This window comes from Chelonoidis abingdonii, chromosome 2 (assembly GCF_003597395.2).
Source record: "Chelonoidis abingdonii isolate Lonesome George chromosome 2, CheloAbing_2.0, whole genome shotgun sequence".
NCBI lineage: Eukaryota > Metazoa > Chordata > Testudines > Testudinidae > Chelonoidis > Chelonoidis abingdonii.
In genome coordinates, this window is record NC_133770.1 from 25013729 (window position 1) to 25030049 (window position 16321).

At 42.5% G+C, this 16321-nt stretch overlaps 1 protein-coding gene across 1 annotated transcript in view; it reads right to left on the reverse strand.

Moving 5' to 3' along the window:
* Positions 1–8159: 8159 nt before the first annotated feature.
* Positions 8160–16321, reverse strand: part of LARP4B (La ribonucleoprotein 4B) — a 109481-nt gene continuing 101319 nt past the window's right edge. The window contains exon 16 of the mRNA XM_075063380.1: positions 8160–12053. Within this exon, the coding sequence (XP_074919481.1) occupies positions 11775–12053 (279 nt within the window). The 3' untranslated portion in view covers positions 8160–11774. The remainder of the gene's footprint in view (positions 12054–16321) is intronic.

Consider the following 16321-nt stretch of genomic DNA (forward strand, 5'->3'; position numbering starts at 1 on the left):
GGCCAGTGATTTACAGGGTGGTCTGGTAAGTACTGATCATATGAGGTTGAGGTTCCATTGTGATGCAGATTTCATCACGGGTGGGAAGGTCCTAGCCAGACCTTCCACAAATCTAATTATTGTTGGGCGAATAAAAATGGAGTGTCCTTCAAACAGAGGATAGAAGGCACTGATTGCTGCTAGACAGACCCACAGGGAACTAACAGAAAGCCCTAAAGTCTTCAGGGACAGGAAAGTCTCAAATAGAGATATCTGCAGGTTCTGGAGAGGACTGATTTCTCTACCTGGAAAAAAAGTAATGTCTCCATTCAGACAAGTAACATTTTCTGGTGGAGTCTTTTCTACTTTCATTGAGAATAGACTCACCAGCTTGCATGCATGGACATCTTAAATCTGATGCCTATCCAAATACTAGGCTGTGAGGTGAAGGGGGCCTGGGTTGGGATAACTGGTCTTGCTGTTCTTGTGATTTAAAAGTTTTGGGAAGGTGCTGAGGAGAGGATGGGATGACATTCGCAGAAGGTCCAGAAATCAGAATTATCTGGGCCAGTAAGGTGCTAGGAGAATGACCGGTATTTTGTCACAGCAAATCTTTAGCAGAACTTGTGGTTGTCAGGTAGGGATGGCAAATATGAGGCTATTGCCTCACCTGGTGAGGATAATGAAACACCTGCTACCACCATTGCCTGTGGATCTGGCTCAATTTCCTGTCCCTCATACTCAGAGCCAGTTGGTATTGTGTAGGAGATGGTCAATGGGACTCATGGACAGATCCGGCACATCTAATGCAGGAATTCCATAGATCTCAATAGGGTCAATATGAGGGTCTGACAGGTCAGGGGGATCCCAGGGCATCAGATACCATCGTTCCCTTGGACTGTCGTATCAGAATGGAAGATGGACTTCAGATCAAAGTCCTTGTCTGAACTCACCTCCCTAGGTGGGGGGTGGGAGGGATGGTCCATCTAGAGCTTCTGATTCATCCAGAGACAAGGCTGGTTTCTGTTGGACTGGTGGAGCTGTCAATACCAGTGGGTGAAAGCTCCTGCCTATGGGTGGGAGAGGGAAGCATCCCCATCTCATCTTTTCCTTTTCTGGTGTTAAAGTGTCTCTCAGGAGGATTGGTCCTGAAAGAAGAAGAGATTGAGGATAGAGAAGGGTGAAGATATCCTTCAGGGAACTGTAGGTTTCAGTTAGTCCCAGAGCATAGGGTGTTCCAGTAATTAAAACTGACAGATACAGTACAACCATGGTCACACTGGATGGCTGGTCCTTCCAGGTATGGGCGAGTACTGCCAAAGTGTCGAACTGGGAACTCTTAGATGGTGGTTGTGGTGCTGATTCTTAGGCTTGAGTCAGAGCTGTCACTGGTACTGGTGGATCCTTTCTGCTTCATGACTTATCCTCATGTTTAGAGTGTTTAAACAGGCTGAAATCCTTAGGACCCACATGCAAGGATTCAGAAGGATCCCTTCTTTTGGAAGCAGACCTGGAAAGAGATCTCACCTTGTGTTTACAAGAGTGACTCTTACTCTCATGAGAAGCCCCAGTTGATGATTCCTTGCTCAGCTCTGGCTTTCACTCCTGAACTTGTGTGCCAAGGGGTGCTGCTCATTGAGGCCTCACTGGACTGGATCTGACTGAAGGCTCCTGGCCATCTCCACAAAATGTTTCCTTAGATAGAGCTTTCACCCCTAATGGGTTAGTGAAGGCAAGGCGTGGCAAATGCTGCATGTAGCTGAGATATGAAACCTCTCCCAGGCTCTAGAGGCAGTGCCTGTATTAGTTGGTCATAGAGGAGCAGGGGCAGGAGAGTCAGCTCGTAAGCCTGAGACTCCAGGCCTTGTCTTTGTCCACAGGGAGAGACTCCCCAAGGAGGGGAAAAGCTAAGCTATACTAATTAGTGTTTTAGTCTTACAGTATAAAGACTAAAAATATTAAACTATGTACAATATATTTACAGCTTCTGAAGAGGAAACATGGAGGTATCTATGGACACAGAGGATTCTAACTCAGGCCATTTGGTGGTAACAGGGAACTAGAGGGGCATCTGTCCATACTGACCTTGGTTTGAAACATGAGGGCAACTGCACAGACAATAGATATTACTTGCTAGAAATCTCTGATCTCAGGCATATAGGGACCAGCTCTTGAACATTAGTAAAACCACATGGAGCATGCTAATCACTCATCTTTTCCACGGGTGGTAAGATGGCAACAAAATCCACTTCTCCCACATGACTGAATCAAGCAAACTGCAAATGCTGAAATATGAAAAACAAATTTGCAACAGAAAAAGTGATGTTATGCTCAACCTTCCAGTTATGTCAGAACGCAATGAAGTAATAGTATGCACAGTAGTGCAGTCAAGCTAGGTAATATGCTGGTGAGCACACTGCTAAATTCAAGTTGTTTATCTTCCACTTCCCACTGTTGATAGGCAAATTAGCCCCTCCCCCAAAGCCAGAATTTTAACAGGAAAGGAATTGCTATTTCCAAGTTCACTTAAGCCTCGACTGTTCCCTTTTGGCTTGGCTTCCAGTCTCAAATACTCACATAAAAGATGTCACCATGCTGTCATGTAATGAATGATCCTTCAAAGGTTTCAATACCTTCCCTCACTAAATTTTAGCAGTCAGAGGAAGGGACATGACCACTATTATGCAGGATACTGACCAGGATCTCCAGAACATCAATCTCCGTGAGAGCTGTCTAACACAACTAGAGAAAGCCTTTGCATTTTCTCACTATTCACCACCAGGGAAACAGCTAGTTCAATGAATAAGAACACATGCTTCACAGCAAGAAAATGGAGTCAATATGGTGCTTATCACTTGGAGCAGCACCTCTAACCAGCACTTTCCAGTTGCCATAGTGCTCACAAAGGAAGTTTCCTTCAGCGCAGCTAGGACTTGTTCCACACAACATGGAATGTAGGAAGCATGCTTAGATTTTAGCATGATAGAACTGAACAACTATACATCATACACTCACTGGAAAGTCAGCAATAACTATAAATATTCGGAGGCAGCCCACACACTTGTTGAATTTGCACTAAAAACTAATCTGGGATCCCAAAATCTAAAAAACCAAATTTGACACATTTAATCTAAAACTGATTTTATTCCAGGGACTTTTAAACATACCACATTAACAATGTGAGTGAGTGTGTGTAGGGGGGCAAAGGAAAAATTAAGTTCAACATACATTGAAAGTGTTACAATGCACAGAATACACTGATCTATGAAAACACCTTGCTATTGACGTGTGAGGATCAGCAAACATCAAATCATATTAGGTCATGGGTGACTTTATAGCAAAGAATTACAAGATTAAACTGCCAGAGCAGTGGGGAAAGTGGCAGAGCTTGAAGGAAGGATATTCATAGTAGGGGAGAAAGGCAGAGACTTTTAGAAGTAGCGATAAGCTTTTAAGAGCTGTTAGAGTGGAGAGGCAGATGTGGGTGTAGGTAGGGCAGAAATCCTCCTGGGATCTGAAGAGCAGGTCACAACAGGACCCCTTCCTTTGCAGGAAGGTGTGGGAGTTTGTGCATGGCACGTGTCCAGAACTGGAGCCATAATGGCATAACATTTAAGAGGCATTTTTATTAGGCACCTGTAATTCCATCTGTTTTGATAATTATGTGCATCTACTGATCCTCGCCATCAGTTTTATGACTCCAAGTTTATCCATCTATCCTTTCTTCCCTCAGAGTGCCCTTCACCATAATAGATTTACTGCTCTTCAGACAACCGTCGACCTACAGTAAATATGAACATAAAGCTACTGAAATGGTGAAAAGTGTTAGTATTCAAATGAACCTAATAAGGGCACACACAAGTCTCCTCAAATTGAAGTTTTTCCATAAATGGTCTTACAACAGTTTTTTGGGGGGGAGTAAAGAAAGTTAACAAACTTCTCCCAACACAGTAGTGATAAAATTACCACCCAAACTAAGTAATCTGGAGCCCGACTGGTGTACCAAAAATATTTTCAAAATGTGGCACTGCAGGGAGTGTCTGAAAGTTGTGCTGCTTTAAACTATGCTAGTATAGTGGTACACTCCCTCCAGTGCAGTGGTTCTCAAACTTTTGTACTGCTGACCCCTTTCACATAGCAAGCCTCCTCGGGGGTCCCGATCCTCAGTCTGAGAACCCCTGCTCTAGTGTGGATGCAGCTATATTGGTACAGCCTATTCACATACAGGAAGGGAAACAAGTATCCAGACTAGGACATGTAACAATATAGCCTTTTTTTTTTTTTAAACTAAAATCTCACCCCTCACTGAACTGGTAAAGCTTTTCCTGTAGACCAAACCTTAGGCTAGTCAATAGAGTAAGAAGTTTAAAATCAAAGATTCTACAGCTATTATATATTAAAAAAGACTAAACGTATACAGGATATGCTATAAAATAAGACCTTGGGTATGTTTACATTGCATATAAAAACCTACAGCTGACCTGTGCTAGCTTGGGCTACAGGGCTGTTTAACTGCAGTGAAACAGACTTGCAGGTTTGGGCTGCAGCCCAAGCTCTGGGACCCTCCCACCTTGCAGGATCTTGGAGCCCAGGCTCCAGTCCATGCCTGGAATTCTACACTGTAATGACATAGCCTCACAGCCCAGACCCCATGAGCCCGTCATCTGGCACAGGCCAGCCACAGGTTTTTATTTGCAGTGTAGACGTCCTCTGAAATGGAATCTAGGATTAGAGTCTGAGAACAAGTCAGCTAGCATATTTTGTGCCAAAAACTTGCAGAATACTCACTTGATGATTATCCTTCCCATCATTGCTTTTTCCTCTATTTCTAGTGGCATAAAACTGAATAGTTTGTGTTTGTTCAATACTAATGTCAGTGCACCACTTGCAGAAATATTTTTCAAACTACTGCTATCTCCGTGGAGAAGGCACTCACTCGTTTTGGCTATACTCATGCTAGTTAAGCCTTGGTCACTTTAGAATCCAAATCCCACCCCCAGTGCTACTTCACCAATTGTAGCTCTAGTGTAAGCCGCCTTCCGATGTTTCAGGGTACGTCTACCCAGAAAAAAAAAATTCTCTGTAGAAGCAAGTCTCTCAGTTTGGGGCAACGAGCTTAGGCTTATGCTATGGAGCTAAAAACTTAGTAGATATGATACTTGGCCCCAGGTAGGAGCCCAGGCTGTGGGACCTTTTCCCAGGCCAGGTTTCGGAGGCTAGTCTCCTGCCTGAGCCAGAATGTCTACATTATTATTTTTAGCTCTGTAGGACAAGTCTGAGTCATTTAACCCAGGCTTTGAGACATGCTGCTGTAGGGATACTTGTATTCTTAGTCACCATGTTTTCTAAATGTGCTCTCAGCAGGTTAGAGTAGCGTTTCGCAAACTGGGGCTTCTGACCCAAAGGGGGTCGTAAGGCCATTGTAGGGGGGCTCGCGAGTTGGTATGGGTATTGCCACACCCTTACTTCTGCACTGCTGCTTGCAGCAGCACTGCCTTCTGAACTGGGTAGCCAGACAGTGGTGGCTACAGGCTGACTACCCAGCTCCAAAAGCAGCGCCGCCACCAGCAACAACAGTGCAGAAGTAAGGGAGGCATAGTATGATATTGCTGTATCGCCCTTCCCCTGGGCAATGTCCTCTATTTGATAACTTGAGATATGGTAAGTCTACTTCAAACTTTTTGAAAGGTTTTAGCGTCTTTGGCTGCAGGGATAATGACTACATGCTTAATTTAATGCTCCTATGAATATGTAAAATAAATAAAGTGATAGCAAATTATTGATTTATTTATTTTTAAGGGGGAGATAGTCTGAAATTTTTCAAGGGGGGGGGCAGCAAAAAAAGTCTGAGAACCCCTAGGTTAGATGACGGTTTTGTTTGCACTGTGAAGTTACTTTGTGTTTGAATACATTAACTAAGGACTTGTCTACATGAGACATTAGTGAACAGCAAGCCATGGTGTGAATCTATAGCACACTAGCTTACCGTGCAATACCATCCCATGCAAACACTAGCACTGCACACTAAAAGTACCAGAGTGCACTCTGGCTCTTATGACTTGTAAAGTATAGTAAGTCAAAGCGCACACTAGTACTTTTAGAGCACTGGAGCAGTGTGCACATGGGAGGTTACTAGGCAGAAAGCTAACTCATTGCAGATGGATACCCTGCTTTGCTGTTCAGTAACGTCCTATGCATATAATCCTTCTAACAGAATACTAAGCACACAAACCTAGAGACAAGGATGTGCCATGTTTAACACTGTCAGCCAGTCACCGTTAACCATAACACACACAGTATGTAAATTCATAGACACCAACACCAGAACGGACCACCGATCATCTTACTCTGACCTGCTGCACAGCATAGGCTATAGAACTTCCCCAAGATAATATCTAGAGCAGATCTTGTAGAAAAAAATACTGGATGTTTAAAGATTGTTATGGCTGTTGGCAAACTGTTCCAAAGGTTAATTACTCTCACTGTTCAAATGTGTACCTTATTTCCACTCTGAATTTGTCTAGCTTCAACTTCCGGACATTGGATCATGTTGCACCTTTTTCTGCTAGACTGCAGAGCCCATTATTAAATATTTGTTCCCTCTATAAGTACTATTAATCAGGTCACTCCATAATCTTCTTTGTTAAATACATTGAACTCCTGGAGCTTATCACTAGAAGGCATGTTTTCTTAACCTTTAATCATTCTTGTAGCTTTTCTCTGAACCCTCTTAATTTATCAACAGCCTTCCTGAATTGTGGGCACCAGAACTAGACACCGTATTCCAGCAGTGGTCAGAACAGTGCCAATCCAGAAGTTAAAATAACCTACTACTCAAGATTCCCATGTATGCATCCCTAGCTTTTTGGCCACAATGTCACACTGGGAGTTCATGTTTAGTGGATTATCTACCATGGCCTCCAAAACTTTTTCTGAATCACTAGTTCCAAGGATAGAGTCTCCCACTGTGTAAGTATAGCCTTCATTCTTCAATCCCAGATACATTTAGCTATATTAAAATACACCTCTACCTTGAAACAACGCTGTCCTCGGGAGCCAAAAAAATCTTACCGTGTTATAGGTGAAACTGCGTTATATCGAACTTGCTTTGATCCACCGGAGTACACAGTCCTGCCCCCCCGGGGCACTGCTTTCCCGTGTTATATCTGAATTCATGTTATATCGCGTTGCGTTATATTGGGATAGAGGTGTACATAGGCTGCTTGTGCCCAGTTTACCAAGAGCTCTAGATTGCTCTGAAGCAGTGACTTATCCTCTTCAGTATTTACTGCTCCAATAATTATTTAGCTAACACAATCAACTTTCCTAGTATAAAGAAGCCTATGGCGTTTAAAATACAAGAAGCTGGTTTACAATGGCACCCCAAATGTTTCTCCCTCTGAGAGCTGCCATTAGTGGTGGCAATAGGGGAAACGGAAATAACACACAGACATTTAGGTGTCCGCCTAGCAAACAGCATCCAATGACAGTGCTATTCTACCACACACAGGTCTCATTGAGAGTTCAGTGCTCTAAAGGCTCTTTAATACACAACACATGATAAAACATTAAGACTTGCTGGGTAACCCAGCATCTATTTTTCTAACATTAAACTTGGTCCTTGCAACTGGTAAATACTAAATGCAGCCAATTCATATGCTGGATTAAAAAAAAAGGACTTCAATTATTTAGTTTTATGTGTTGTTTTTTTTTTAAAACCTGGAGGGCAGAGTATCCAAAACACTTTTTTCCATTTAATAGCCAAATAGTGTAATTGAAGTAGTGCCTTACGGTTCTCTAGACTGAAAGAGTCATGCACCAGGACCACTAAGTTTCAATCCAAAATTGAAGCCCAAAATATTGAGACAATCATAAATCCCCAAAAGGGGTTGCAATGGAAGCATTTATAAAAAGATCAATGTCCATTGAGACAAGCATCACTCCTACATTAACTGTTCCCTAATGAAGGCGTGCAATTGTTTGCTCGTCTATTTAAATTGTGAAGATGTTTTTACGAGGCTTAATCTTTACACCATTGTTTATAAACTCTCATTTCAAATCTATTCACAGCAGAGAAACATCCATAATATAAAGCAATCTTGACACAATACTCTCCACAAAGGTGAGCAAAAAAGGTAGTGACTGATACCGTTGAATCATTTAATTAAAAAAATCAAGACTTCAACAGTGCCTAAATCTTTATTTTTCATAACCTACATATTTTTCAAATTAGACAGTTTTACATTTTATGACACAAAAGGAAACTTAAATTACCAAGAGTTTACATGTAAGCTTGATTCCAGTCTTAATGGAAGAAGTAGAACAAAAACAAAAACCCTCAAAAAAGCTTCCATATTACACTTCTATGTCATGAATTGGCAGCTGTTAGCTCTCCTTGAAAGTCTTCGATTGTCTGCTGCTATTAGTGTAATAGGTTACAAAGCACATAAAAATCCCTAACGGTCGCTAGCTGAAGGAGATATAGAGATAGGTATGCACCATTACAGTCGGCTGTTGCTTGTGATACACTGCATTGCACCCACAAACAAGGGCCTTTCCATATTAACTGCTCAATCTTCAGAAGATAATGCAGCAACATAAAAGTTTGCCACTTTCCACTGATTTCTAAGTGGCAAATTATGATGTCATGGTGGGGACTGATCTGAAATGAAATTCACATTATGTCTCAAAAGCAACCTTTGTTTCCAATACAGATCCTGTGTTAACCTGTTTTATACTTCCAAATGAAAAGCATCATCACACAATCCTACAAGTTAAAATGCCAATTTTAATTACTTTATCTCTGAGCCTGTAACTCAGATACTGCTTTCTGGGAGGATTTTTTCCTTTTCACTTTTTAAAAGCCACATGTTAATAGCTATAGGAACCATAGCAACAGTCTGCATGCAACATCACAACTTTCTACTCTGAAAGTCCATTTTGTCACTGAGTGGAAAAATCTCAAAAGTAAATGCAGCAAAGATGAGTTTTTGTATATTATATACAGCTACTTGGCAGGTCACTTTTGCTTATTTTTAAAAAGCTATAAAACCACATCAGAGCAAGGTTTAAACTCCTGTTGCAACAGACTGTTGCTGGGTAAGCAGTAATTACAGTGTATTGACCTAGTACAAATGGCAGCAGAATACATTTGAACAGCACAACACAATCCGCTGGTCTCAATATATTACCTTATGTCCCAGTTGGCTATTATGATTAGCTGTACACTGTTGCTGTAAGTGACTGTTTTGTATTGTTTGCAGCTGTTTAGGTTTATACTTACAGCAGGCAAACAACAAATCACACAGCTGGCCTAAACCATATACAAGTCTAGCTGCCATTTTCACTGCCCACTGGGGAAAGGATAAGAATATTAAAATCCAATGACAGAACCGGTTTCTAAATTTTGGTGATGTTCACTGTTGTCAGAGTCTTAGCTCCTCCAACAGAATTCAAAAAGGGTGCTTTTTAACCAAGGAACAAACATCTCATCTTGTCCATTTTAACCAACTCTGCAGTACAAAGCAGGCTGGATTTAAAAAGGTCAATTCATTGTCATCAGATATCTGCAGTATAAAAACTGCTATGAAATTACCTTTTTTTTTTTTATGAAACTACACAGCCATATTCAAGCTTATTGTCCATCTAGGTAAGCATGGATACTTCCCCTGGAAGAGGCGGTCAAACCAGCTCCAGGGTGCTTTTTTCCTGGCGATTTGAACTATTATCCCAATGAATTTGATTTTGTTACTGGGATTTTTAAAATTTCAGTTGAACTGCTAGACTGCCAGGGTTTACTATTTACAGGATGTTACGGAATACCTGTTGGTTGAAATGCACACTGAGAGAGACTATTATGAAAACATTTGAGGGCTTTGAAATAAGACCTTCTTTCCATTTCCCTTTTGCAGTGAAGAGGCAGAGTCAGTTCAGCACACCAGAATAAAATAAAAGAAACAAAAAACAACAAATTAAAGTAATATTCAAACCACAACATTTAGTTTATCTACATCCAGCTCAACAGCAACATTTATAATATATCAATAATTTTTATCAGTTTTTTTTTCTTTAGGTACCTTTTTATATGTTCTGATTATTTACAACTGTACAAGCAAAGCACACACTTCCAAGTGCACATATTTAATACAGTATTGACTATTTGCATTTACAGATTTTTCAACAATCTGAAAAAGATCAACTGCTTAAGATCTTTAAGGTATATTACAAAAACTGCTGCTAGTTCCTGTACTACAGTATGTTTACCCAGTAAGACCAGTGACAATTGATACATACTGTAACTGAGTAATTCTGTAATTAACTCATGCTAACCCTTAAGGGGGTCAGACTTCATTAACTCTAAGCTGTCTTATACAAAAGTTAAGGCAAAGTCATTTTCAAGTTTAAATAAAATTCAAGTCTTTAAATATTGGATGGAAATAATTCTTTAAAAAAATCAGTTGTTTAAACAAACATTTTTGTGGAATAAACTGTACTGTTATACTCAGCAGGAAAGAGGTTTATCTGACCTGCCTGCTATTTAAACACTTAAAGAAAATTTTTAGGCATTTTAAAACAAAAATAATTTATATTCAACTTTATTAGAAGCTTGCTAATTTAGTGCATCCTTATCCTTCAGAAAGCGCATCACTTCTAAAGTAAATATAAGTGTGAGAAACCTCATCACAGAGGCAAATAGCAGGGATCTCTTCCTCCACCACAAAAAAACAAATACCATTATCTCAAGGTTTGAAAAATTTAAATCCACATGCCAATGCTTGTAGTTACAGGAAGACGTCAACACTAGGCTGACTAAGATATGAACTCTTTCAAAGAGCACTTGGGGCCAAGTTAAAAAAAAGTCTACACTGAGCTCAGGGATAAACTAGAAACTACAGTAATGACTAGTTAACTCCATCCTGGTGAGGGGGAAGTTTAGATCATCACAAGAACACTACTGTGCTTTCTTGTGATAACAGCCATTAGCAGGCTTCACCACTATACAAGCTCACAACCTCACAATTTTTTTCTATTCACAATGTGCTTTGTATTTGGAAATTAAAGTATTCATTTTATTCTGGAGTGAGAAGCTGGTTACTTGCTTGCAATACATCCAAACACAAATATTTTAGAAAAATCTCTACTGGTGCTCTCTGGAGGACTTACTTTTTTTGCAGAAGACATCAAAAAGGATTAGTTTTTTAAAAAATGCTATAATTAACTATTAGTTTAACCTAAAAGTGCAAGTTTATTAACTGATATTTGGAACAGCAGCCCAATAAAAAAAATCCTTAAGGTCATATTCATACTATTTTGTACAATACACGTTTTTTCATGCTCTACGCTAGCTGCCATTATCAGTCTTTTGGACATTTTAGAGATATAGTTACTTGCAGACCAGTTTATTAAAAAATTGCAGCAGCACAGTTCTGTTTAATAGTTCAGGAATACTCATTATATTGAGCTTGTATTCACATTGCCACAAGGAGGCTTGATAAAAAAATTGTTTTTAAGGTAACATTTTCTATCTTGAAAATAATCAGACTTAGCATCACCTCCAGTTAAGCACCAACCTAAACATAAGGTTTAGATCAATTAAATCCTGGAAAAGTAGAATGTTTGCTCAAGAGGGTAAAAAAATTATTTCATAGAAGAAAAAGCTTGCAGGCATTCTATATGCCTAGCAGCACTGCAAGCTCCCTAACCAGCAACTCATTCTCTGTACTCTGAGTGGGAACATGGGTTTTAATTTGTGGGAAGCAGAACTCTTTTCAACCCCCTCCCAAGCATTAGTTTCACTAAGGAGACTTTGGGGGGGTGTTCTGTTCTTTATTTAAACGTTTCCCAATGGCTGGAGGGGGCGATCTGCGCCCTGACTGTCTCCTCTGGTCTTTGGGCTGTCCTGGATTTGACTTTGTGGGAGGAGGTTCTCTGTTTTTCTCTATTGTTTCTGTGGGTTTTCTTTCATCTTTCCCACAAGCTACAGTGTTTGGCTTTTGTTCTTTCTGGGGCTGCAACGTAGGTGGATCCTTAGTAGTTCTCTGGCAAATCTCTGCATAACTAGGTTTTCGTAGTTCCTGTGAAATGGAAGGTAAACACAGACACTGAAGTTAAAACAGTATTAGTCTTAATTGTGACTATGTAATATATGCAACTACAGGGAAGATTTAGCACAATCTAGAATGTGAAGTTCATGCAAGTAGCATTATAGCCAAGGTTGGCTGTAAGCAAGAGAAATCTTTGAGTAACAGGTTCATCTCTGAACAGCAGAGTATGACCTCCCATCTGAACCTGAAGACGACGGTGGGAACAAGGGTAAAGAATTATCTCCTTATAAAGTTTAAAAGATTGTATTTGCTAATACTAAGACTGCCTCCTTTGGAAAAAGGGTTACCTACCTTTCATAACTGTTATTCTTTGAGATGTGTTGCTCATGTCCACTCCATGTTAGGTGTGTGTGCACCAACATGCACAGTTGTCAGAAATTTCCCCCTTAGCAGTATCCACAGGGTGGCTCTGGTGCCTCCTCTAGTCCCATGCTCACATGCCAGTATAATGGCTGCACCCTCTCAGTTCCTTCTTGCTGTCAACTCAGCGGGGAAGGAGGGCAGGTCATGGAATGGACATGAGCGACATCTCAAAGAACAGTTACAAAAGGTAGATAATCATTTTTTCTTCAAGTGCTTGCTCACGGCGATTACATGTTAGGTGACTCACAAGCAGTAGCCACGGAAGTGGGCTCGCAGTTCATGGTTGTGCCGTTTGCAACACTGCTTTGCCGAAGCTGGCGTCATTCCAGGCCTGCTGGGTGATGGTGTAGTTGGACATGAAGGTATGGACCTAAGACCAGGTAGCGGATCTACACATATCTTGAATTGGTACCTGCACGAAGAAAGCTGCTGAAGAAGCTTGTGCTCTAGTGGAATAGGCAGTCACGACAGCCGGTGGTGACACCCCGGCTTGTTCATAGCAGAACCTGATGCAGGCGATTACCCACAAGGAGATCCTCCGACAGGAAACAGGCAGGCCCTTCATTCTGTCTACCTCTGTGATGAAAAGCTGCGTCAACTTATGGAAGGGTTTAGTTCTCTTGACGTAGAAAGCTAAAGCCCATCTAACATCCAAAGAGTGTAACTGTTAGACTGGTGAGGCTTCGGGAGGATGACCAGTAGGAAGATGTCCTGATTACAGGACACTGAACGCTGGATAGGGGTGTAGCTGGACTTTATCCTCATAAAAAAACATGAAGGGGTGTTCTGACATGAAAGCACTGATCTTGGAGAACTGTTGGTCCAAAGTGATTGCTACCAGGAAGGCCACCTTCCACAAGAGAAGCAGCAGAGAGCAGGATGCCAGTGGCTGAAAAGGAGGACCTATGAGCTGAGAGAGAACCAGGATTCAAGTCCCACAGAAGGATTGGATCACGGATCTGAGGGTAGAGCGTCTCCAAGTCTTTCAAGAACTTGAGTATAATTTCGTGAGAGAAGACCGATCTGCCCTGGATCAGAGGATGAAAAGCTGAGATAGCTGCCAAATGCATCCTAACTGATGAAAGGGCCAGGCCTTGGAGTTTGAGGTGAAGCAGGTAGTCCAGGATGGATTGAAGTGTGGATTTGGAGGGGGAAGACCGAACTGGTAAAGAGTTTCCACTTGGCCAGGTAGATCGCCCTGCTGGAGGGCTTCCTGCTATCCAGCAGGATGTGCTGCACATGAGCCGAGCAGGCCCATTCCTCAGCATACAGCCACGCAGAAGTCACACTGTCAGACAAAGGGACACTGGGTTTGAGTGGAGCAAATGGCTCTGGTTCCATGAAAGTAGGTCCGTTCAGGAGTTCAAGCAGGGTTCAAGCTATGGAGCATCCCCACGCGTGCCGAACTAATGCTGTCAAGGCCATGCTGGAGCCATCATGATTTTTGCCTTGCCTCTCGATCTTCAAGAGGATCTCGTGCAGCACGGGTATTGGTGGGAAAGTGTATAGAAATGCCTGTCCACAGGAACAGAAAAGGTGTCTGACAGGGAACCTCTGCTGAGCCTGTCAATTTAACAGAACTCCTGATACTTCCTATTCAGTCTGGATGCAAAGACGTCCACCTGGGGAGTCCGCTGTGGGTGGAATGACCACTGGAGGCAAGACCAGAAGGACCTGCTGAGGAGATCTGCCACTGAATTCCTGGCCCCCGGGAGGTGCAAAACCACAAGATGAATGGCCTGCTGCACAAAGAAGTTTCTTAACTGGAGAGCATCTTGGCACAGAGCTGATAAGCAAATTCCACCGTGTTTGTTGATGTACAACATCGCGGCAGTATTGTCAGGATTTGAAAAACTCTGCCCATCAGGTAGGGAAGAAACGCCTGGCAGGCCAAGCATATCACCCTGAATTCCCTGACATTTATACGGAGGGAACAATCTGTTGAAGTAGAGAAAGAACTGACAGGGATTTGTAGGAGATCTTAATGCAAGACAATCTCTGTTAGCAAGAGTTAGGCTAGCTGTAACCCTAATAACACAAGATTTGTAGAAACGAGGATTGTGTGAAGTGAGTGGGAAAGTAGTAAGTGTGGGAGAAGTTGTTGCAACCTTGTGTCAATAATGAGGAATGTAAATTGGCATCTAAATAGAAGTGAGAAAAATACGATAACAGGATGACCTATGTATAAACTAAATGCAGCTGTTGCTTATTACTGTATGTAACAAAAGGTATAAATGCTTGCTGTAGTTGTTTATCTAGAGACCTGCCTGTGTCCTAGCACACTCTCTTCCTCTTTGCAATTGCTTGAGAATAAAGTATCTGACTATGCTGCACCCAACCAAAAAGTGACAACTGAGTTTTTCCTCCGACAAATCCTATTATCAGAGACCTTGTGCGCGGAGGACATCGAAGTGGGCTCCCCACTCCAGATTCGACTCAGAGACCAACATCACTGATAGAGATGGGGCTGTGAAGGGAATCTCTTCCAACATCAATCAAGGGTCTGTCCATCAAGCCAGGGATGACAGGATGTGCGACAGGACTGTGACCAGTAGGTCCAAATCATGTCTGCTGGGAGCGTAGACTGATGCCAGTCATATCTGCAGGGGTCTAAGGCATAGACGCGCATGTTGGACCAAGTACATGCTACCATGTGGCCCAGCAGCTTGAGGCATACCCAAGCACTTGTGAGTGGATGTGGCTCTTAAAAGCATGATGAGGTCTGACATGGTTCGAAATCGAGATTCCAGCAGAAAGGCCCTGGCCTGAATCAAGTACTGCTCCTATAAACTATTTGCTGAACGGGGGCCAGAGTTGATTTCTGCTCGTCCATAAGCAGACCTAGCTCCTGACAGGTGGCCCACGACAGATCAAGGCTGTGCTGAACCTGGGCTCATGACCTGCCTCTGACAAGCCAGTTGTCTAGGTTTTGGTAGATTTGCACCCCTCAACGCCCCAGGTAAGCAGCCACTACTGCCATACACTTTGTGAAGACCCTCAGAGCAGACGAAAGGCCGAAGGGCAGTGCCCTGAATTGGCCCACTACGAATTGGAGGAATCTTGTGCGACCATGGAAAATAAAAATATGGAAATACGTGTCCTTTAAATCTAGAGATAAAAGTCTCCTGGATCCAGAGAGGAGATGATGAAGGCCAGGGAGACCACGTGGAACTTCAACTTCTTGAGGTGACGCAGGTCTAGGATGCGTTTGAGGCCCCCCTTGGCTTTTGGGATTAGAAACTAGCAGGAATAAAATCCCTTTCCCCTCAAAACTTGAGGAATTTCCTCTACAGCCCCTGCCCACCTCCTGGATGAAAAGTCTCTTGTGAGAAGGTTCCCTGACGAAGGATGGGAGGGGAGGGAGAGGTGGAGGAGAACTTCGGGGTGTAACCAGATGTTATGGTGTTGAGCAGCCAAAAGGTCTGAGATAATTCAGGCCCATGCAGAAAGGAATAGGGACAACCAGGGGAAAAATAAAAGGAGGTCTGGATCCTGGGGTTAGTCTGGCGTGTTGCCCTTGGGCACACCCTCAAAATATTTGCCATGGGCCACCCAAGCGGTGAGTGGGGCCCGACCATGGGGTCAAGGAGAATGGGGAAGATTGGTGGCATTAAAAAAGTCTTTCATTATATAGAGCTTTGTCGAAGTGGACCCAAGCATCTGGGCAGCGGCGGCGGGAAGTGCCTTGTTGAGGTCGGAGATGCTTAGAGTCCAAAGGAGCACAGGGTGGCCCTTGAGTCCTTCAGCCTATGCACCCTGGTGTCCATCTGCTGCAAAAACAGGGCATTACTCTCGAATGGGAGGTCCTGGATGACAGTTGGATGTTGCTCAAGAGCTCTGAGGACTGCAGACATGAACTGCGTCGCATGGACACA